The 22,626-nt window shown below is 36.2% G+C and overlaps 1 protein-coding gene across 1 annotated transcript in view; it reads right to left on the reverse strand.

The window, feature by feature from the left end:
* Positions 1-22,626, reverse strand: part of FER (FER tyrosine kinase) — a 146,152-nt gene that overhangs the window by 34,370 nt on the left and 89,156 nt on the right. The window contains exons 15-17 of the mRNA XM_083351497.1: positions 22,359-22,474; positions 21,826-21,920; positions 1,080-1,203 (exon numbers count right to left, since the gene is read on the reverse strand). Of these exons, the coding sequence (XP_083207623.1) occupies positions 1,080-1,203; positions 21,826-21,920; positions 22,359-22,474 (335 nt within the window). The remainder of the gene's footprint in view (positions 1-1,079; positions 1,204-21,825; positions 21,921-22,358; positions 22,475-22,626) is intronic.

The raw sequence follows: 22,626 nt of genomic DNA on the forward strand, positions 1-22,626 counted from the left end.
TTCTCCAGATTCAGGAAAACTTTTCCAATTGTATCTCAAGAGCAGGATTCTGATGGTATCACTATTATTCTGTCACGGTATCTTCCCTTGGAATTTAATGGAAGCATAGGAAATTAAGTAGATTGCAAGCCTCTGAAGTGATTATTGTACAGTGATGGACCGAGCCATCTGGGTGTATACTTTGCATAACTTATAATAAAGTAGTGCAAGAATACCACATGCCATTGTTGAGAATTTTTTTTTAAAAAAAAATGAAAGCAGTTTTAAATCCTCTTTCATTAAACTGACAGAAAAATGAATGAAGAACGTGTTTGCTCTACCAATACTATCTGAAGAACCATTTTGATAATGGAAGCACCAAATAGTTAATGATATCCTTCTACTAGCTGATTCAGAATTGGGGGTGGGGGTAAAGCCTGGCATGAAGAGCTTTTGCGAATCAGAGATTATTCTGACAGTGTATTGCTGTATACTGTCAATGTACCATCTGTAATTACTAGGGAAAGGAAACTGGAGGGACGAATGTATAGAATTGCTTTGATTCAATGCTAATCTTTTCAAATATGGGTATGAAGTGCTAATTAGATATTGAGTATGTGCTGAAATGCAGATGCTGCAGGCTTTCACTCTGGTTAGATAATATGTGAGTGGGGCTCCTGCTGGAGTATGTCTGAGCACATTTGTTCTTTCCTTTATGACAGAAGGAAAGAACTACTATTACTAACAGAAAATGTTTAGCAGGAAATGAGTCTTCAGAGAAGATGTGAACAATTGGAAGCTATTCCATCTTCTGAAGCTGTATTTGTTTCTTAGTTTAATGGAGTACCATTCAACATTAAGTTAGTTCTTAGCAAAACTGAAGCTATCTATGACCTCTGAGAGATGACCAATTTGATATACTGCATATTATGTGATAGAACAGGATGTGATTGATTTAAGCTTGTTTTGCCTAAAAACAAATAAAATAAAATAAACATAAATAAATAAAAATACCTGGCTGTATGATATGAGCTTGAGATTTTGTTACAGCTCATTTATGCTTACACATTTTATACAAAAAATATTTGACTTGTTCTTACCTGTGTATACAGTTTTTGGATTCAAGATACGCCATCCCAGCAGCAACATCTAATGAGAATTTCACCAACTGTTTGGTTTTTAGCTCATCCTTTTTCTTTCTTAAAAAGGAAAGAAAATCACCTCCTAGAGAAATAGACAGATAAGCAATGAGAAATTACAGGGTAATATTTCTATTTATCTCTCATTAGTGATGCTTGACCGAACAGGAGGCAATGTATTCTCTGCTTTGCTTTTCAATCAATATGATGGTTGAGTAAAAAGATTAAATGAAAATATAAAGATTATAATTTAATTAATACTAACATTTTAAAAACTATTTTAGATATATTTCTATAACAAGATGAATTCTGCACATTGCATAGAAGAATTAAGCAGAACCCTATGCATATTTATTTATATAAAAAAATCTATTCTGCATTTTCATCATTGAATTCAATTCCAAAGTTAGGTCATTTCACTTAAAAAGAATTTACAGTAAGCTACAGTAAGCACAGGACATGTCTACTATCTCTTAGCTGATATGTAAACACAGAGAAAATGCTCTGCTGTCTCATTATTCTGATTATTGGAAATGATGTGTGCTAGTTACATAATGCAGGGATAACAATGTTTTTAAGAAGGGTATGGAACATTTGGAGGATTTGCATTAAAGTAATCCATAAAAAGTAACAGAATGGGAACTTGTGTACTCATGAAATTAAAGGCTTACAGGAAGACATGCTCTAAGTTGTAAGAGGAAATGTACTGGGGCACAGGAAGAATATTTCTCATATCATATCTGGAAAAATCAAACTATCTGGAGCAGGTGTTTTTTTTCCTGCAAAGCTCGTGTTCTAACCACAGAACTACGAAGCTTCACAAGATGCAAGATGCAAAACGCACAAGCTTCACAAGATCAAGATGCAAAACACACACAGGTGTGTGCAGATGAATTTGAATAAAATATTTCAGACATTGGTTTATGACACTGTATTGTGGCTCTGTACAGAACACATTCTCCTGGAAAGGCCTAAATTTGTATGTCTAAAATAACAATTTAAATGATAGTTTGGGAATTTATTTGCATTTTTATCCTACTGCATCCCCTGAAAGCTCATTAAGATCAGAGGGGAAAAACTGATATGAGAATTATCAAATATAATGGGGTTTTATTTTCAAGAATCTATTTATTACTATATACCTGGAATTCAAGATCTTACACAGCTTAGCCCCGAGCTAGATCACAGCAGGGGTAAGTAAACTGTAGCTTATATATGGCTTCCAGCATCTGCAGAGCCGCTAAGATTTCCATTCTATCTTATTTTACATCTAAGAAGCAAAATAGTCTTCAATGAGGCTTAGGGGCCTTATTTTACTTAAACTGCCAAAAGGGAGAATTCTTATTTTAGATACCATATCTTCAAGTTCTCTGCAGCACCCATAGGGTTCAAAATTAAATTAGAAATGCATTCCCAAAAGGGAAAAAGGGGTCCCTCCCCTGCTTTAAAAAACCCCCACCTTTTTCTATGGCACATTCAAATAAATATGCATATATTAGTAGGAATCAGAAAATCAGAATAGGCATTATTTTCTTTATACAAAGATTTGCTTTTTAACACAAAATACTGCAAACTGCAGAGGTGTGCTTATTTATTATATGAAATCATTAACAACTTCTCTTCATATAAAACTGGCATGAGTGTGAGGGATTAGCTTAATTACCAAATCCTGAAAATTTTACCAAGTATTCCAAAGAACCAGGCTTCTATACATAGAAAGACTCAAGATATGATGACTTAATTACACACTGTTTAGTTAAAGCTTTCAAGAAAACAAACTGCCCTATTAAACCCTTTTATTGTTTTCTCACCTATATTATATGGTTCTAATTTATGACTTCAGTAAAAGTGCTATCCCATTTATGAACCAGACTGAAAACACTGGAGAGTAGTAAATAAAATTCAGTCCATCATTAGTCACTTAAATAATAATAATAATAAAATCCAAAGTGCTTTTACATAGTCTCAAGTGTGTAGTTATGTGCTTCTTTAGCAAATGGATGTGAAAATAAGTGTTACAGTTGTAGACTGCATTTACATAAAATATTTTATACTCCAATAGCCATAAACATGGTTATAGTCAAGCCCCTAAATATAGGTTATGCATGGGATTAGATGAATTTATTTATACATAGATTTAACACTTTACTAATACATTCATATTACTCAAGGTGATTTACAATAGTTTAAACAGCAAACTAAATCACCAAAATGAAACCTGATGAAATTAGGCATAAGGGATCCTACAGCCACTACTTTCTAATCATCTGTTATTTGTTCATTGATGATAATAAACTGAGGCATTCTTCTCCAAGCTTTTGCATCAATCTTGTTGAAAACTTCCCCAAATCATCCTAAGACCAAGTTCTATTTAAAATGTGTAACCTATTTGGCAGAACATTTTGAAAGATCTTTTTTCTATTAAATAATGCTACACCTTCCTCATGTTCTGAGCAATTAGGTCATTCTAGAAATAATGTAGTTTCTATGATATTCCCTTCCCTCTGCAACTCCCATTGCCACCGTCCATTGTGGAGATTCTTGGTAAAATGAGAAATATGGATAGAGATAATCAGAAAAATATATTCTCCTATTCAGTCAAAAGAAAAGTTTCACTAGATAAATAAACAAATAAGATAGAAAGAGTCTTGACACAGGAAGCCATACTTTTCAAATAAGTCAACAGGACAAATGCACTTGTATAAGCAGAAGGAATTGCTTGGTTTCATTCCAATACCAGCTCTCACACTCTCAAATTTCACTTAAGGACACAAAAATCTAAGACATATGTTTTAAATAATGGAGAATATCTTGTTTGGAAACGGTACTTGTGAAAAAAATGATTAAATTGGTTACAAACTGATTATAAGCCAGATGTGTCATAAAGCTATTAAGAAAAGCAAATGCAATTTTTAATCTACCAGAAGAATTATTTCTAAATCTTCCATGTTATCATGTTATATTTTGCTGTTTTTGGTTATGAGCACATTTGAAAGAGTATTGTAGAAACTGGACTTCCGGTGGCTCCGCGGCGCCGGAGACAGCCTTCCTGGGCTGCCCGCGGCTCAGCTGAGTGATTTTCGCCCGAAACAGCGCTGATCAGCTGTTCGGGCGAATTTGAAGCCCCCTCCTCGGGAGAAGAGGAGGGGGTGAGCCCCCAGGTAGGGGTCGAGTTCTCCGGGGCCGCCTGAGCTTTGAGCTTGGGCGGCTGAAGGATTGAACTCCCCCGTAGCCTGGGCTGCTCCCAGCTGGCCTGCGTCTCTGCTCCGGATTTTATGGAGCAGAGCCAGGCGTCTGCGACCATCCCTGCCTGAAGGAAGGACTATGAAAGGAAAAGAGCAGGCAGAGCGGTACAAGAGGGAAAGATGAAGAGGATTATTTTATTCTACTCTCGAGCTTGATGGACTTTTTTTAAAACTTAAAGTGAAAGTGCGTCACAATTGTAAGTAAAAGATGGCGGCTAAACCTCCTCCTAGAACTTTTCGGAGTGCTGGAAACTCTCCGGTGCAACAACATTCATTATTGCAGGCGCTGCATTCTTCTGATGTATTGACATTGAAGGATCTTGAAAAACATACCCAGTTAATTTTGGAATCAATGGGTGTTAAATTTTTACAGATGGAGGAGAAACTGCAGAAATTGGAGGAGAGAATGGAAGAGAGGATGGAACAGAAGTTTAGAGAGATGAAGGCAGACATTTTGTCTTCAGTGCATAAAGTAGCTGTATGTGTGGATGATCTGGATGAAAAAGTGGAAGATTTGACTCAAAAGAATGCTATATTAGAAGCAAAAATATTGGAAATTGAAGATTTAAAAGACAAAATGGATAGCGAACTGAGTCTGGCTCAATTTTACCAGATGCAGTTTGCTGTTAGAATTAGAGGTTTAAAAGAGAATATTAAGGAAGATCTAAAGCAGCTGGTCTCAGAGGCTTTTGAGGTGGTATTGAACCAGCCAGCATCTGAAATAAAACAAGGCATGGACAAAGTGTTTCGTGTGAACTCGTGGATTGCTAAACAGAGAAAGCTGCCTAGAGATGTGGTGGTTTATTTTCTAAAAAGGGAAATTAGAGATGAAGTTATACAAGCTGCCTATGATACTAAAGTTGTGATTGCTGATCAAGAAGTTCTGGTTTTAAAAGAAATTCCTCCAAAGATTTTAAAGAGAAGAAAGGACTTTACATTTCTTGTGCAAGAGCTCAAGCAACGAGATATAAGGTTCAGATGGGAGATTCCAGTTGGCTTGAGCTTGATGTCTGAAGGCAAAAGGTATTGTTTGGTTACTGTGAAGCAAGCGCGTGATTTTTACAACAATGTTTTAAAAGCATCCCCATCAATACTTTTGGAAGTTGCAGAGGGATCTGGAGAAGGAGAACATCAAGAGGATGAAGATGGACAAATAGATGAGAATGGTGCAGGAGGAGATCAAGCCACAACGCTTTTGGATGATCCTAGAGAACAGAGGGTGACGCGTGCTGCCTTAAAACGTTCAAAAAAGATTAAGAAATAAGACCAGCAGAAATCTATGGAACTTCCACAACGTACTTGCAGTCAAGCAGTGGAACTAATGGACTAAATTTACTACGGAGAAAATGGAAGAAAGTTTTATGGGCTAATGTGGGTTAATTTGTGTAAGAACTATCTATTATAGACTATTTTGGTTAGAGATTGATTAGGTAATAGGGATAGGTGCTTGTGGTGTGTAAATGAGAATTTGTTTAGAAAATAGAGAATTGTGGAAGAACGTAGACAGTGGAGGAAGGGTTGTGTTTTTTTTTGAAATTAACATGAATGACGCTAGTTTTCTTTTATCTTAGTTTTTTATACATATTTAATATTATCAAGGATTGGTTTATTTTATATAAGCTAGAGAGTGATGGATTTTAGAGTTTATAGTTGTTAGTATATGATTGTTTATGATTGTTTTTTATATATACGTATAGGGTTAAGAAGTTTTATGTAGCATTTGAATAAGTCTTCTTTCATTTTTTTTTCTTTTTCTATTTTAGTTTTTTATATATATTTTATATTGCTAAGGTTTGTTTTATCTTATATAAGCTAGAGAGTGATGGATTTTAGAATTTATAGTTGTTAGTATATGGTTGTTTATGATTGCTTTTTTATATATATATACCTTGTATTTAGCTCTGGGAAGTCGGGGGGGAGGGGGGGAGGTAGGGGGGGAGGGGGAGGGCGGGAGGTAGGGGGGAGGGCGGGGGAAGGGGGTTTTTTTAAAGGAAAACTGTATTTTAAAACTTTTCAATAAAAAAAAAAGAAAGAGTATTGTAGAAACTGGAATAGGTTTGGAAATGAGTGACAAGGATAATCTGGAGACTAGTAACTATAACACCTTTCAAATTTCTGAAATTATGCCATACAGGAAAATGATACAGTATTTTTAAAAATGATTTAATTAATTTATATGGCTGCCAATCTCACAATGACTGACATACAAAGATTAAAACCAACTATTTACAAACAACATTCTATGACCCTTGAGATAAATAATATATTTCACTCGTAAAGTTACATTAACAGCAGAGCTTGCCTAATGACCTGGGGAAAGAGCCATGTCTTCAGAGCTTTATAAAAGGCTAACAAGTTTGAAACCATCCAGATTTGTCGGGGTGATATTATTCCATAAGCAGGCACTGCCACAAAGAAGGCATGACTCCTGGATCCAACAAGATAACTTTATTTATAGAAGAAACTTGAAATATGTCTTCTCTATTAGATCTAATGGGACAAGCTTATACTAGTTTATGATTTTGAATAGTTTTAGAAGTATAGTTCAATTATGCACAATTAAACATACTATCTGTAAATTTCCCTGAATTTATAATATTTTGATGTTTGAACTTTAAAATGATTGTCATTCATATTCTCTCTATCTCATTGACCTTGCTCTATGGATTTGTGTGCTGATTATTGAGTGGGTAGTTCAGTTTCTTGAATGCCTGATTTGATTCCAGACAGTTAAGCAACTCTGTTTAGTAAGTCAGAACAAATTAGATTGCAACACAGAGCCTGGCTATAGACAATGAATTTGGTGGTGCGTTCTGGATGCAAGCAGGTAAGTTTACCAGATGTTATCTTTGTATTTGTTCAACAAAGTGCTAGCATTTTCAGCAAATAGAAAATAAATTAAAAACATACAAATGATAGAGTCAATTATGTAATATTTTTAAAGGAAACCATTATTTGTTTAGTTCCTAATAATTAGTGGCTGGTCAATACAGTAGAAACTTTCAGAGATCACTTTTAAATATCATTTTTAAGACAGAACAATCTTTAACTATGAAGACTAAAAATAGAATTCAAAATCTACAGAACAAAGAAAGAGAACACTTCTATATAGTACCAAATGACTGAAAGAACTAAATATAATGATTTGAAGTTAAGTGCTTTGATTATAGCAGTGCCAAGCCCAAAGAAAGAACAAGATTGAGGGTGAGAATCAAAAATAATCACAGAAATCATAATAGTTAGCATAGTTTTTCTGCAGAAGAAATGCTTGACTTACAAACACTTGTAGATATTCTTAGTGTTAACTGAATATTTAAAAACCATTCATTTGTATATCAAGATAGCAAATACCAAAGTGTTAAAATAAGATTTTCCACAGACTTATAATACCATTAAACCTCCATTGCTCATATTATTTTTAAGATAAGTTTTTAAAAACAATCTCAAAATGTGGAATAAATCAGCTTTGGAAGACCATACTAACCGAAAGATTCCATGATGTGAGTCTTTAGTGTAAAAGATTTATTTCATAATGCCTAAAGATGTTGAAATCACAGGGCTGTGTTGCACTGATTTCCTGGGAAGTTCCTTTCAACTTGTTTTCACAGACTCACTAGGACAGACATGTCAAACTTGTGACGTCACGTGACATCTCGCAATGTATCGGGAGTGTTTTGCCATTGCCGGCAATGGGCTAGGTGCAGCTTCCGGATGATGCATCCGGCCTCGGGGCCAGCAGTATGACACCCCTGCACTAGGGTCTCTTTTTCAATCTTAATTAGGAAATGCATACAATATGGGTGAGCAACAATTTACCAAGCCACTCCTACATCATCCCACCCAGCCTAAGCCAAGAACAGCAAGAACATGAGCAGTGCATGCTACTATGATGGCTTTTATTCATTTTTGAAAAAAAAATGAATCAAGACAACCCAAATACAACCCAGAAAACAATAACCCATTTACTTGGAACAGAGAGAACATGTTAAACAATTCTACCTGAAGAAGCCAATTTGCTCCCAGGATACAAATGTTTTGTCTTCAGCTTGAAAAATTCAAAACAACTATTTCACACACCCCTCAACAGCAACACGGTGGACCACTGGTACTCAACCTGCACTCTCAGGTCTAACCAACCTTTGAGCTCCAATTCCCCTTACTACAAATTAAAAAAAAGATGAACTGAGTTATTAATATGTTGTGTTCAGTCCAACTAGCCAAAACTGCTGGATCCAGGCTTCGGCTCAACCCTGACAAGACTGAGTGGCTGTGTGTGCCGGCGTCTCGGGAAATTCAGAATATTCAGAATATTCCATCGTTAATTATGGGGGTGAGATATTACCCCCCGTAGATAGGGCTCGCAACTTGGGTGTCCTCCTAGATTCACAGCTCTCCTTGGATGATCATAAAGGAGCTGTGACTAGGGGGGCCTTCGCCCAGGTTCGCCTGGTGCGTCAGTTGCAGCCCTATCTAGACCGGGATGCCTTGCGCACAGTCACTCATGCACTCGTGACCTCCCGTTTGGACTACTGCAACGCTCTCTACATGGGGCTGCCCTTGAGGACTACTCGGAGGCTCCAGCTGGTACAGAATGCAGCCGCGCAAGTGGTGGTGGGGGCTTCCCGATACTCCCATGTAACACCTCTACTCCGTGAGCTGCATTGGCTTCCGGTTGCCCTCCGGGTAAGATTCAAGGTGTTGGTTACGACCTATAAAGCCCTAAATGGCATGGGTCCGGGTTACTTACGGGAGCACCTGCTGCCGGCATCAACTTCCCTTCGTCCAGTGCGCTCCCAAAGAGAGGGCCTCCTTAGGGTTCCGTCGGTCAAAGAGTGTCGACCGGCGGCCCCCAGGGGGAGGGCGTTCTCTGTGGGCACGCCAGACCTTTGGAAGCGTTTACCGGTGGAGCTTCGGACGGCTCCCAACCTTCGCTCCTTCCGACGTGACCTAAAAACATATTTATTTGAACAAGCCGGCCTGGTCTGATGGGTTTAGGGGTATTTTAACGCTATTGTATTAATTTATTGAATTGGGCCGTTGTATTTAATATTTTTTAATTTTTATATATTGTATTTTATTGTATTGCCCTGTACACCGCCCTGAGTCCTTCGGGAGAAGGGCGGTATAAAAATTAAATTAAATAAATAAATAACATTAGTTAAGTTGGTCAGCATATCAGCTTTCTAACTGTCCATAGGGAGACCAGCTGCAGATTCTCAAATTCAGTAGAAAGCAGAAAATCTGTAAAGAATGAAAACTATACATAACTAAAAATCAGACCGACTCTTGAATGGCTTTATTAGAAAACAAAACAATAAATAGAACAAAGTCTGGGAGTAGCATATAAGAAATCAGTGGAATAGTAGGAATATTTCATTCTCTTTAATCATGTTTTCTTTTATCATATTTCACATCAGACTATCTTTTGTTTATGGCATAAATAACCCAGAAAAATAGGATTTATAGGATATTTAGCCCTCATTCATTCTTTATAGCTTGCTGAAAAGGCAGCCTAAAGAGAAGAGTGTTTGAAGATGTTTATCATTGTCCCTTCTATAATGTTGAATCGATGCATCAGCCTTTTAAAAGATATTTTATGAAGATTTATGTTGCAACATGTAAAATATTATTTGCTCTATTCCATCATATGATACCAACTGCTATTAGACCTTGATTATGCTGATCACTGTGACATGAATTAACACCTAATTGCCTATCCTTTAATACAATGAGATTATTCTACTGATAAACTCAAGACATTTATATCAACCGTAGCAAAAGTTCTTGCAATCCATCTTCATAAGGAATAGGGCACATTGATACTTCAAAGTTAAGCTAAGTGGATTTCACTAGAGCACTTTCATTCCATATCACTAGCTGTGAATTTTTTTTTGCTGCCCACTGGGAAAAAAGTTTTAATATTATCATCATGTTACATTTATTGAGAATATATGTAATGAAAACACCACCACCTACAGTATAACAGCAAACAGTATGAATCTGAAATACACTATGTGGAACAACAAACTATATATTTTGAAATGAAAGTAACTTGATAGAAGAAACAACCTTTATCAGAATCTGAATGTAATGACCTATGCCCAATCTGTATTACAGGTGGAACAAGGCTTTCTATCCCATTGCAGATCCATGAACGTATCTTACTGGGGGTTGAAGTTTGAAGTCTGAAGCAGTTTGTGCATGTTATTTGCACATGTACACACATACAGATGTGAAAAGGGAATGAACGAAAATCAGAGATATTTTATAGCCCAAGAGACTTTGAATTAAATAGTCTATGTTTTAACACTATAAACATTTCATATGGTGGGCAAAGCAAAAATCAAATCATATCTGTCTGTAGCTGCTAGAATTTCAAAAGGTATTCAGCTGAACTTCCTTTCATTCCCTATCAAATATTGCAGTATAAATTTTCTAATATTGTATGGGTGTGCAAACCATAATGTTCGACTAACATCTTCTAACTGGCCTTTACTTAAGTAAAGAGCCAAAGATACCAGCTGGATTCTCACCCTTTCTGGCTGAGTTTTATGCTTTGGCTAGCAGAACTTATCTTTCCTCTATCTTCAACTTCTGGATAGCCATCTACAAAGGGTATAAATCCCTTCACCCACTTCATCTCGGATCATGTTCAATCCTGCAACTAACTCTGGGAATCAAAGATGTCCTAGAACACTTTGGGTATCTTTAGCTCCCTCAAACAAACAATATTATATATTGGTACAATAATGTCCAGTTCCCCTCAGGCTCATCAGTCAAGATTACTTATCAACCAGGCCATAAATATTCAACAGTCAAGACTGTCAAGCTCCATATGACCATCATCCAAACACTTCTTCCTTTCCTCAAGAGTTCCTCCTATATTTTTCCTTTTCCAGCTCAACTGTGCTTGTTTTTATCTCCTGTAGATAAATCCTCCTAGAGAAACTTAAACTATCAGCTTACTAGAGCAAAACATTCAGATGTCTTGGCTGCTTTTATGAGGTATGGCGTCCTATGTCACAAAGCATATATTTAAGTAAATATAATTAATTTATTTTAATGGAAAGGTATTTGAATGATCATCAAATTCCTACACGTTTCAGCACAAGTATTTGGCCATGATATATAAAACATCCTTATGTGCTCTTAAAAATGAAACATAATGAAGTTTTATTTGGAAATTTTATCTTCAGCGCTACATACGTATTGTTGTTGTTGTTAGTTGCGAAGTCGTGTCCGACCCATCGCGACCCTATGGACAATGTTCCTCCAGGCCTTCCTGTCCTCTACCATCTTCTGGAGTCCATCTAAGCTCACGCCTACTGCTTCAATGACTCCATCCAGCCACCTTGTTCTCTGTCGTCCCCTTCTTCTATTGCCCTCAATCTTTCCCAGCATTAGGCTCTTCTCCAGTGAGTCCTTCTACGTATATTTACCCTAATTTTACCATACACCAAGAAATCACTTAACACAATGGAATTGCTTTTTCTAGACCAAACTATTATTTTGATTGAGAAAATGTACTTGCTTCTTCAAAAAGATTTTTAACTAAAGAAACAATGTTAAATGCAGTTTCCAACTTAAATGTGGCAATGTTATATGTCGTTTCCCTCTAAAAAACAAAAATTCTGTTAGAATGCTGGGCAGCAGGATGAGTAAAGAGATCAGTAAGGAACACTGGGTGATGCAATGGTTAAAGTGCAGCATTGCAGGCAAACTCTGTCAGCAACATGGAGTTCGATCCATTGGTTGACTTATCCCTCCATCCTTCCAAGGGTGGTAAAATGAGAACCCAGACTCTTGGGGGCAATATGCAAATAAAGCTTACATTATAAACCACCCAGAAGTGCTGTAAACCACCATGTGGTATATAAGTCTAAATGCTATTGCTGTTGCTAATAAAAATTACAAGAAATTAATATGCTAGTCCTAAAATGCAGAGGAATTAGATTCATCTATTTAATTTAGTATTAAACAGAAATGCACAGCTCTATATAGAGTTGTTTTGCCAGGTAAGACTCATGGAAGCACTCAAAGAAAAAGTTGAAGAGATTTCCTTGGCTTGTAAACTCGAAAAATAAATCCTCTTTATTTTCTCTGTTGATCACTTTTCTACTGAATTACATGTAAAATTTAAGATTCTGTTCAGCTGCCAATTGTTATCCAATTTCATCAATTCTCTGGCTGCTGTAACTAATGCGTTCCTACTGTGGATTTGGTGCCAAGTTCATCAGTTAAATGTTATCATCTAAAATTGGTGACAAGAAAAGTAGAAAATCTACAGGAAAGTCTTCAGCAATACAGCATGTACAAACTAATCCACCCCACATGATTTTTTGCACAAAAACAGAATTTTGCTTTAAATATGGAATTTTTTGTCAAATAGTAATTACGTAAGAAATAAGAAAAAAATGAAAAAAACAGTAACATGATTGTATATTGGGGGTTGTAAAAATCATTTGAAAGAGGTATTTTCCAATGAGTTATCATTAAAACAGCTACATTGTTTACAAGGTTTTTGTAGCTAATTTAAAAAACTTCCCCTACCAAATATTACATCAGAAAATAATTAAAAAATCTTCTGTCATATGTGAATATTTTTGAACTTAAGGTCAGAAATAGTAATATAGTTACAGTCATGTGATCACCATTTCTGACCTTCCCTGATTGCTTTCTACAAAGTCAATGGGGAAGTCAGCAAGTTGTTTTCGTCCACAATACCCTACCGCAGGGGTCTTCAAACTTGGCCCTTTTATGACTGATGGACTTCAACTCCCAGAATTCCTCAGCCAGGCACGCTGGCTGAGGAATTCTGGGAGTTGAAGTCCATCAGTCATAAAAGGGCCAAGTTTGAAGACCCCTGCCCTACTGCCTACATGCATTCTGCCAGCGTTCCCATGTCCTTCTTTGACTCATACACAGCCTGTGCTGGGCCTCCAAGCCCTCTCTGGCCATCCATGATTCACACACAACCTGCTCTGGACCTGCCAAGCCCTCCTCAGCTTCCCTCAACCATATTTTTGGGTTAAGTGTGCCTTTTTAACCCATTGACAAATGGTGCAGTGATACATGGGATCTAGCTGTTTACAGATAACTCTCTAGTTGAAATACATGAACTGTTAAAAATGCTCAAGAGTCCTCTTCTCACGTATGGTCTGACTAGTCCTCCTTCTCTTCCTGTTGCTCCTCCTTCGATAAAGAGGATAAAGAAAATTTCTTTTAGCAAGGTCACACATTTGTTTTTAGGCAGAAATATGAACTACTTATGTTTTCGAGTCTCAGTGCTAGAATAGTTTAGTTATTGAAAGGAAAAAAGAAAATTAGGGCTTTTTGTCACTATGGGTGATCATTCTGTTGCATGTGTTTTACGTCTATGCATTATTTCTCTTAATACTCGGCAGATTTCAGGCTAATTGGATCTTTTTTTCTTCTTTTAATGACAGCAGCCTGAGATCTAACTAGAGTCAGGTGTCAAAACATATGAATTAGTATAATGTATTATTTATTTAATTACAAGCACTTAAAATCTATTTTTAGGATAGAAATTATCCCAAAGCAGCTTATAATCAATATAAACAATTTAAAATAAAAACATAATAAATATTATTCAAATGCAAAGACATTTCTTAGGATGCTTCCCACAAAGCAAATGGTAACAGCAATGACCTTGTTGAGGAAAGGATCCAATTGGTGAAGCTTTCATTAATAGCTAATGCCTGCCTTTTTGCTCCCTCCTATCTCTTCAGGGACATTTCTCACAGGGAATTTGGTAATAATGATCTTGAGAAAGTAGGAATAAGAGTTTAGTCAAGTTGGCTTCTATGATGTTTAGCATTTTAAAAATCCATAATGTCTTTGAACATATTCTGAACCTAAGAATTTGTTTTCAGTATCTCAACTGGATTGGATTTCAACCCTTTTTTAAAAAAAAAATACACCACACTTTCGTTTTAAGCATCCTAATTTAAGCAAACAACATCATTTTGTTGCCAATTTGTCAAGACTACTGTCAGATCACAATCTATTCTATGTCTTCATAGACAAAGGGACAGTTTAATTTTTCAGCAAAGAAAATTTTAAGTGATCTTTTCAGTACTGAATATTATGACAACTTATTGGGGGGGGGGAGAGGAAATGTCAATGCAGGTAACAGCCACCATTATTTTTCTGTCACAGTAATAACACTTATATTTTATTGCCTCTGTAAAGTATATCAGAGCAGGCTTGTATGCACTGAAAACCTCAGGCAATGAAACACCTTTTTTGACTTGATTTTGCAAAGCAGATTCATGACAAGAATTAGGAACTGAATCCTCCTGGAATGTGGTATTTACTCTTAATGCATTCCTGAAAAACTGAACTTTATGTCTGAAGGGAAGAAACATGTGGCATTTCCATTTAAGTCAGATATTAAATATGCTCATGTACACAGCATTCAGGAGCTGCCCTGCCGTACCGTTTTGAAAAATATGATCTTAAAAATAATTAAGATAGCAAACTAAGCAGACAGATAGTAAACAGAACTACTGCTTCCCAGAAGAGAGCCTGGATTCTGTTGTCCATGTGCGTGAGAGAAAGAGAGATATTAGATCATTAGCTTCAGTATCTGGAAGGACTGGATTGGCACTAATCATTTCCCACCACAGGTAGCTGAGCCAGAAGGCACAAAGAATAAGGGCTGCTGGGATTTTTCTTCTCCCCATATCAACTATATATACACGTCCTGTTCGCTTTTTTTTGTATACAAAGCATAGAACAAGAAAGAACACCAGTAAAATGCAATTTTACAACATTATTATAGGACCTTGGAAGAAGGTAGCTTTCTGTCTCCTCCCCTCCCCTCCCCTCCCTTCCCCTCCCAGTTCATGTAGGGAAAACCTCAAAGCCATTCCTATTAACATAATAACATTTTCTGAAGCAGCAGGTCTGGCAACAATCTGTTGCAGGCAGAAGGCAGGAAAGATAGGAGGAAAATCCTTCCCAGCTTGACAGTACTGACAGCCAAAAGTTATTAAGAAAGGGCTCAAAAGTGAGTTGTTCTAAGTCACTATTATTCCAGATAAAGATATCTTTTACTAATTGCATATCACCCTTAAAAACTTTATACATTATTGTTTCTAAAAGGATTTTTTTCCTCCCCTACCCTAGTCTTACATGCACAGGTAGACAAAAGATCACTGCATCAGGTCTTTATTTAATGGGAAACTTCTCTTTCTACTAGTGCAATCTTTACCAGGAATCAGAGCTGGGTTGAGTCTAAAAATGGAAATGATTGTTCTCAGGTTATGATTCATTTCATCAAATGCATTCTTGGATTCAATATATTTGATACTACAGTACCCAGTATAGGGATACAGCTCCAGTTTCAAATAGCAAAGAAATAAATAGGTATAATAAAAGTAAGGTGTGTGTCTGCAAGAGAGATGAGATGTGATCTTGTTTTGGATGTAGTAGGATGATGCTACCTGATGTTCACAAGATAGACAGCTATTTGTCTGACAGGGTATACATATTCCTATCTCAGGCAGTAATTAAAGCATGGCTGGATAGCATATAGGAAAGGATGTTATCCAAAACTCTGTCAATTTCTGCTACTTGGAAAAAATGTTTCTTCCTTTAAAATTAGGTAGAAATGGCAGATTCAGCAACTGGAAAACAGTGGGATTTAACCACTTCTCCTTTGCCTCAGATTTAACATAGGACAGGATTTTCTGGTTATAAACTGGCAAAAACATAACATTTATTACAAGTTTAGTATATACTCTGGAGGATGATTATCTACTATTAAAAAGTTAAGTATTGTGCTAAATGTTAGTTAATACTTTATTGTCTCTGGTATTTATATACTTTATACATGCTCAGTAAGTTTTCTATTTTTATGCAACTTGGAACTCTACAGCAAAATTTCTCTCAATTAGGAACAAACCAACATCATCTGAAATTTATAAACAATTCTGAAAGGACTTTCAATAGATAGAGGGTGGGAGGAATTCAGTATGTGTATTATCTGAGATCACTTTAAATGGGTTGTCAGTGGCCTATGAAATGGCTTGGGGAAAAAGATACATATACTGTATGTATTACTAAACAACCTGGGTAATCATTTCAGAGATATTTTCTTGTCAGATTCTTCAATGCCTTCAACAATGTCAGAGCTTCTAATATACTGCCTTCAGTGGAAAAGTTGGGATATCTTCCTTGAAAATATCCTGTACGGAACTGTATAGCACAGACAAACATCAGCACAGGAAATGTTTTATAACATTTGGTATTATGTCATAAATTGCTTTATGATAATACCTATATTACACAAGCTAGTCCTTGACTTATGACCTTAATGGAGTCTGCCTATTATGATAGGTAAGTCATTGAGGTAGTTAAGTGAGGCTGCCCACATGGCTGTCTTGCTTAACAACCAAAACCTCTCTATTTGCATTGCAGTTATTAAGCGGAACATGGGTTACCTCAAGGGTAGAGAAGCACTGGGAGACCTAGAGCAGGCCCAGGCCCATACTGCAGCACTTCCCTAGCTCAAATGTGACCTACACAGGGACTCCCATACCCTCTGAGGAACCCCATGCTCTGCTTCCCACCTTACTGGGTCTCCCCTTGTGTCTACCTCCTAATCCAGGCATGTCAAACTCGTGACATCACGTGATGTCATGTGACATATCACGACTTTTCCCCCATTGGTGGCAATGGGGTGGGCGCGGTTTTAGTATGATGCATCTGGCCCGTGGGCCAGCAGTTTGACATGCCTGTCCTAATCGGTTGGGTCCCCACAGGCCTTAGATGTGCTTGCTGTCCCATTGGGTTCCACATCCTCCTTTCTCCTATCATGCCTCAGTCCATTTACCTTTTCCAAAGACTGCCTTTGGGAAGGAGAAGCAACTAATTTGTCACATGACCTTCCTATACAGAGGCCATATGATGCTGTCCGGGAAGCCGATGCCATTTTGGAAGTGGCTACTATTCTCAAAATAGCACATCTTGATCCTGTCCAACTCATATCTGCCCTTTTCATGATCCAGGAAGCATTTTTGCCTGAGGGGGAGCAAAGGAAGTTGGCTCAGGAAAACCATATCTAGGAAAAGATGAGCCAACCTTCCTCACTTTCCCAGTGAACATAACCACTTCCCGCCTTTCCCTTGGCTAGCATGCATATTTGTGCCATGCTGCTCAGCGATAATAGTAATTGTGCAGTGTGGCAGAAAAACTGTAAGAATGTCAGCCAATGGGGAAAGGGGATATTTCACTTTAGGACCACATCATTTAGTGATGGAAATTCCTGTCCCAATTGTGATTGTAAGAAAGGACTATCTGTTCTGTTGCCCCCTCCTGGAGTACAAACAGACAAGACTAGCAAGAGTTAATTCTACAGACTTTAGTTAATTGCCTTCTGCTAAGGCCTTGGCAGCAAAATAGGCTCGTTACCTCAAACTTCAGCTGGAATGAGATAACGTCCAAGTAAACAGTCCAGTAGCAGATGTACAGAAGCGTTGCCAAGAATGCAGACCAGGGTTTCAAACACGAAGCAGAGTTCCAAAGATGTGACCAGAAGTTGTTTAAACTATTGTTCATCACAAAGTTCTGAGAGCAGCCACACACCCTTTATACCTTATGGGGTGTGGCTCAATGACTCAGCTACTCCCTGGCCCTACTACCCAACCTACGTTGCTGCAGAAGCTTGGCCTTGCGTCTTTCTTGAGGGTCTAGCCATGACTCATCTTCGCTAGACTGCTGCAGCTGTTCGAGCACCCTCCCAACCTGGCTGCTCCCCGGCTGTTCCTCTCAGCCTCCAGATGGAGATGGAGGCCTTGCCAGAGAGGAGGGCCCCGGAGAGGGAGGCCTTGCCAGTTCCTCCCCATCATCCTCAGAGTCCTCTTCCTCGGTTAGGACAGGCACAGGGGTCGGGGCCACAACACTATCTTACACTGTCTTTTGTTTATAAAATGTTGACTTTTTTCTTTCTGAGGATCTCTTTACTCCATTGAATCAATATTTATGATTTTCACTTCATCTTGACCCATTTACTCTTCCTTCAATTCACATACACTGATTCAATTTCTATTTTTTTAACCCAATACATTTCCTAAGCATCTCATTCCTACTGAGTCCAGCTCAGTATTGTTTCTTTTGACATACCCACTCTTAGTTTCATATAATAAAGTGGGCAGATATATGCTTTTATATGGTCTCTATTCTATCCACTTTCTTGTTTAACAACTGTTTCCAATTACAAAAGTGATGTAGAACTAAGTTCATGACCAATCCTTGCATTACATCTCAGGTCTGTAAATTAAACAAAAGTGCAGTTGCAGTTTCACTTAGTGACTGCTTTGCTTAGTGACAGAACTGCTAGTCCCAGTTGTGGTTCTTAAACAAGGACTATTTGTAATTTATGTGCCCAAATCACTACATCAGTGTTTAAACAAGAATATTGAGTGAAGGCGTACCAAATGCAGAAGATTGGAAACAAAACAAAAAAACTGTACCTACAAAGATTTCACTGTTTCCTCCAAGAGTACTGAATAGGATAATCCACCAGACAAGAGCTTCTCCTGTTTTCATGGATTTAATGCATTAAAATCCAATTTAGTAAATTTGTGTAATGTAAACTGAAGACTGGTTCCAAGTATTAATGTATATTCAGTGTTATGAGAGCTTATGTTTCCCTGTTCTCATTTGGATTAGAACATTAAGCATGAAATGAAATATCACTGCAACCAAGCAAATAACCTGGAATAGCATTTTAAAGTACCCACTTATACAGCATCAGCAGTATTTTGAAGGGTGAAACCAACAGGAATAAAGATTGAAATATTACAAATCATAGAAAGTACACTGGCATTATTTCCATAGCTATATGTTGATACCAAAAAGAACCAATGAATTTACAAGGGATCAAATCTATATTACATTGTGTGGAAACAATATGCATTTAAAAGCAAAGCAACAAATTAATAATCCTTCCTTCCTTCCTTCCTTCCTTCCTTCCTTCCTTCCTTCCTTCCTTCCTTCCTTCCTTCCTTCCTTCCTTCCTTCCTTCCCTTCCCTTCCCTTCTCTTCCCTTCCTTTCCCTCCCTCTATTTTCCCCTTACCTTCTCTTTCTCTAAGTTTAGTTTATTGGTTTTTACTACTGTAATTGAAATTCTTAATAAAAATTACATTCAAATTTCCTAGATGCAATGCATGCTTGTTTTACACTCAGTTACTACCCTTTGGTATGACATTTAATCTTGATTCCTGATTTCATTTCACTTCTACTTCTGTTTCTATTATTTGTAAGAACTGATCTCTTGCTGTTTATTCTTTTTTAATGGTATGCTATCTTTAATAATACTGCCTTGTATTTGCAGGAAATTAGCTGTGTAATGACTTGTTTTTCATTCTAGAAACTATGTGTGAGCTTCTGAATGTTCCTTCCTATATGCATTGTTTCCCATGACTGGAAAAACAATGGTTGGCTATCTAATGTTTAGGGGAATGCTAATTTTCAGAAATATAATTATGTCCCTATCTTGATACTCATTTTACAAATCTATCAATGAAAGATACCAAATATAATCACAGAAGTTTTTTATATAATTTATTATATTTTAATATTCTGGGCTGACTGCTAGTACACATTTTTGAGAGAGAATTTTAATGTACACTGACCAGGTTGCCTGAATGTTTCAGGAAGGAACAGTACTATAGACTGGGTTAAAAAAAATGCTTTTGATAATAAACTATAAGAGGTACTGTATATTCTACTAATGCTGTTGTAAATGAGTGCCTTAAACTCTTTCACTGGTTTCAGGATTAAGTTACATAAGCAATGCAATCCAAAAGTCAAGAAAATCCATGTTAGAATCATCTTATGTGACACTAAAATATTTATCACATAACATTTTGGGTCAGGTCACATAAAATAAATTGAACCAAGACTAAAAACATTATTAAATAAAATTGCAAGTTTAAAAGTTATTAAATATATTGAATTAAGTCTATAAAATATTAAACCCTCTCAAAGAGACATGAATACAACTCTACTTTTTAACCCTTTCTTCTCCTTATAGTTGCCATTTCACAATTTGCAATGATAGTTAAAGCTTCATATGGCAAAATTACTCTGTTGAGTTTATCGTCCATATCTAATAACCTCTCATGTTCCTGGACCTCACTTCCCATATCATATAGTTCCCATTCTCTATTTCTGGGCACAAACACAAGTAGTAGTTAAATTTCAATATCTTGTGATTGTGCAACAGGAACAGTCCTTCCAGGCATAACACTTCAGACTCTGGGGAAGAAAACTTCACATCTCATGTTTTCCTGATATTTCTATTTTGGAGCTTTTAGTGCCTCCTTAGAAAAGATGAAGGGACCTATCTGTAAAAGATTTAATAAAGTGAAACGAAAGATTTAAAGTGGACTACTGTGACCATCTTAGGAAATAGTAAGAGTGGCATTAGAAGGGTGACCTCACTATCTATTTTATTAATTTTGATACTTTATGGATATTTTATTGTATCATGCAATTATGAATTTTTGAATTTTAATTTTATGACTTTTAGTGAATTATTACCTGATTAAGTTTTTTGATATTTCTAAATCAAAACTTACTTACTGTGGACCATTTTATTTATGGCCCACAATGGAAAACCTACCAGCAGCCATCAAATGTTGCTGCATCTAAATTACAAAATCATTTAAACACTCACTTTAAAGGACTAAATGAAATATTCATCTTGTTACTTCCAATACTCTTCTCTATATGAATTATTACCAAAAATATGTTGCGCATAAACATATACAAATGCAGTTTAGCAAAAACACAACCATTCTCCAAAGCCAAATTTTAAAGAATCTGGTTTTGTTTGTAAAAGGAACATTATGATTATATCTTGCTTTCTATCACAACATTCACACTGGTTGCAAAGCATACCAATGTTTGCAACAAATTAAGATTAAAAATACAAAAATTGATGTATGGAGATCACCATGTGGAAAATATATGAAAACAATCCTGCAATATAGCTTCTTTTAACTTTCAGCCTTGTTTCTTTTACATGAACTTGACATATTAATCAAGTTTTTATATTTCTCATACTACAGTTATTTTTTACTTTTTTCTTATATTGTATATTCAATATTTAGAAATAATGTGGATCAGACAAGATTTTCATATTTCCATGTTCTAGAAAACTTTACAATGATATATATTTAAAAGCTATGGGTTTTGATACTACTTTCATCTCCTGGCAAAAGCAAAATATTAATATGATTTTGAATTTCTTCAAGCCACTTTTATTTAATCCATATAAATCACCATGTTTAAATTCAAAAGTGATGTAATTTAAAAAACATAAAAAGCATGTCCAAGACAACAAAATACAAGTGAAAAAAGAGAAAAAAAAGAAGAGAAATGGCATATAAATATATTATTTATAAATAATATTATAACCCAACATTACCTGGAACAAGCTCCATCACTATATAAATAGGCTGCCTTTGAGTACATACTCCTATAAGTTTTACGATATTGGGATGATCATATTGTTTGAGTATTCTGCAAAGAGGTGGAAAAATTCCTCACATCAATATAGTATATATCATTCTATAAATGCTCTTTAATTTATCATAAGAAAAAAGTTTATTCACTCACATTTATTCTTCCAGGAAATTTAATGACAAATCAAGTCATGAAAGATTTTTCCTGAATTTTTGAGTGTATCATTTAGATATCTCTTGCTTATAAAAACAGTAAAGTTCTAAAGATATTCACTTTACGTGCAAAAAAAATATCAATGATAATTTCCTCATTGCTGGTTTCTCTGCCCTCCCCCTGTCCCAGAGAAACTTAAATTCAAGTGACTTCTACATTATTATCAATGTAAGAGCATAAACACTATTAAAGTGAAATACTTTTTGAAGTGGAAAATATTTTCCACTAAAAGCCACTAAATGACTTTTTAAAATGTATATTTTGGTGTTTTTTACTTCTTACCTGGCCTCTGATAAAAATTTTATTTTCAGTTCTTGAGGAAGATCTTCTTTACATGTTTTTACAGCAACAGGTGTTTTATCTTTTAATGTTCCTTTATAGACTTCACCAAAGTTACCCTGAAGTTGTAAATATTAGAAGTTGTCAGTGAAGAAAACAGTGAACAAAATCATGTTCTAAATGGATAAAATATCAGAATACCTTAACTCAATGCAGTCATACTAATTTTATTATATAAGGTCATGTGACTTAGAGAAGTAGATATTGTTTT

This window comes from Vipera ursinii (assembly GCF_947247035.1).
Source record: "Vipera ursinii genome assembly, chromosome: 2".
NCBI classification, from domain to species: Eukaryota; Metazoa; Chordata; class Lepidosauria; order Squamata; family Viperidae; genus Vipera; species Vipera ursinii.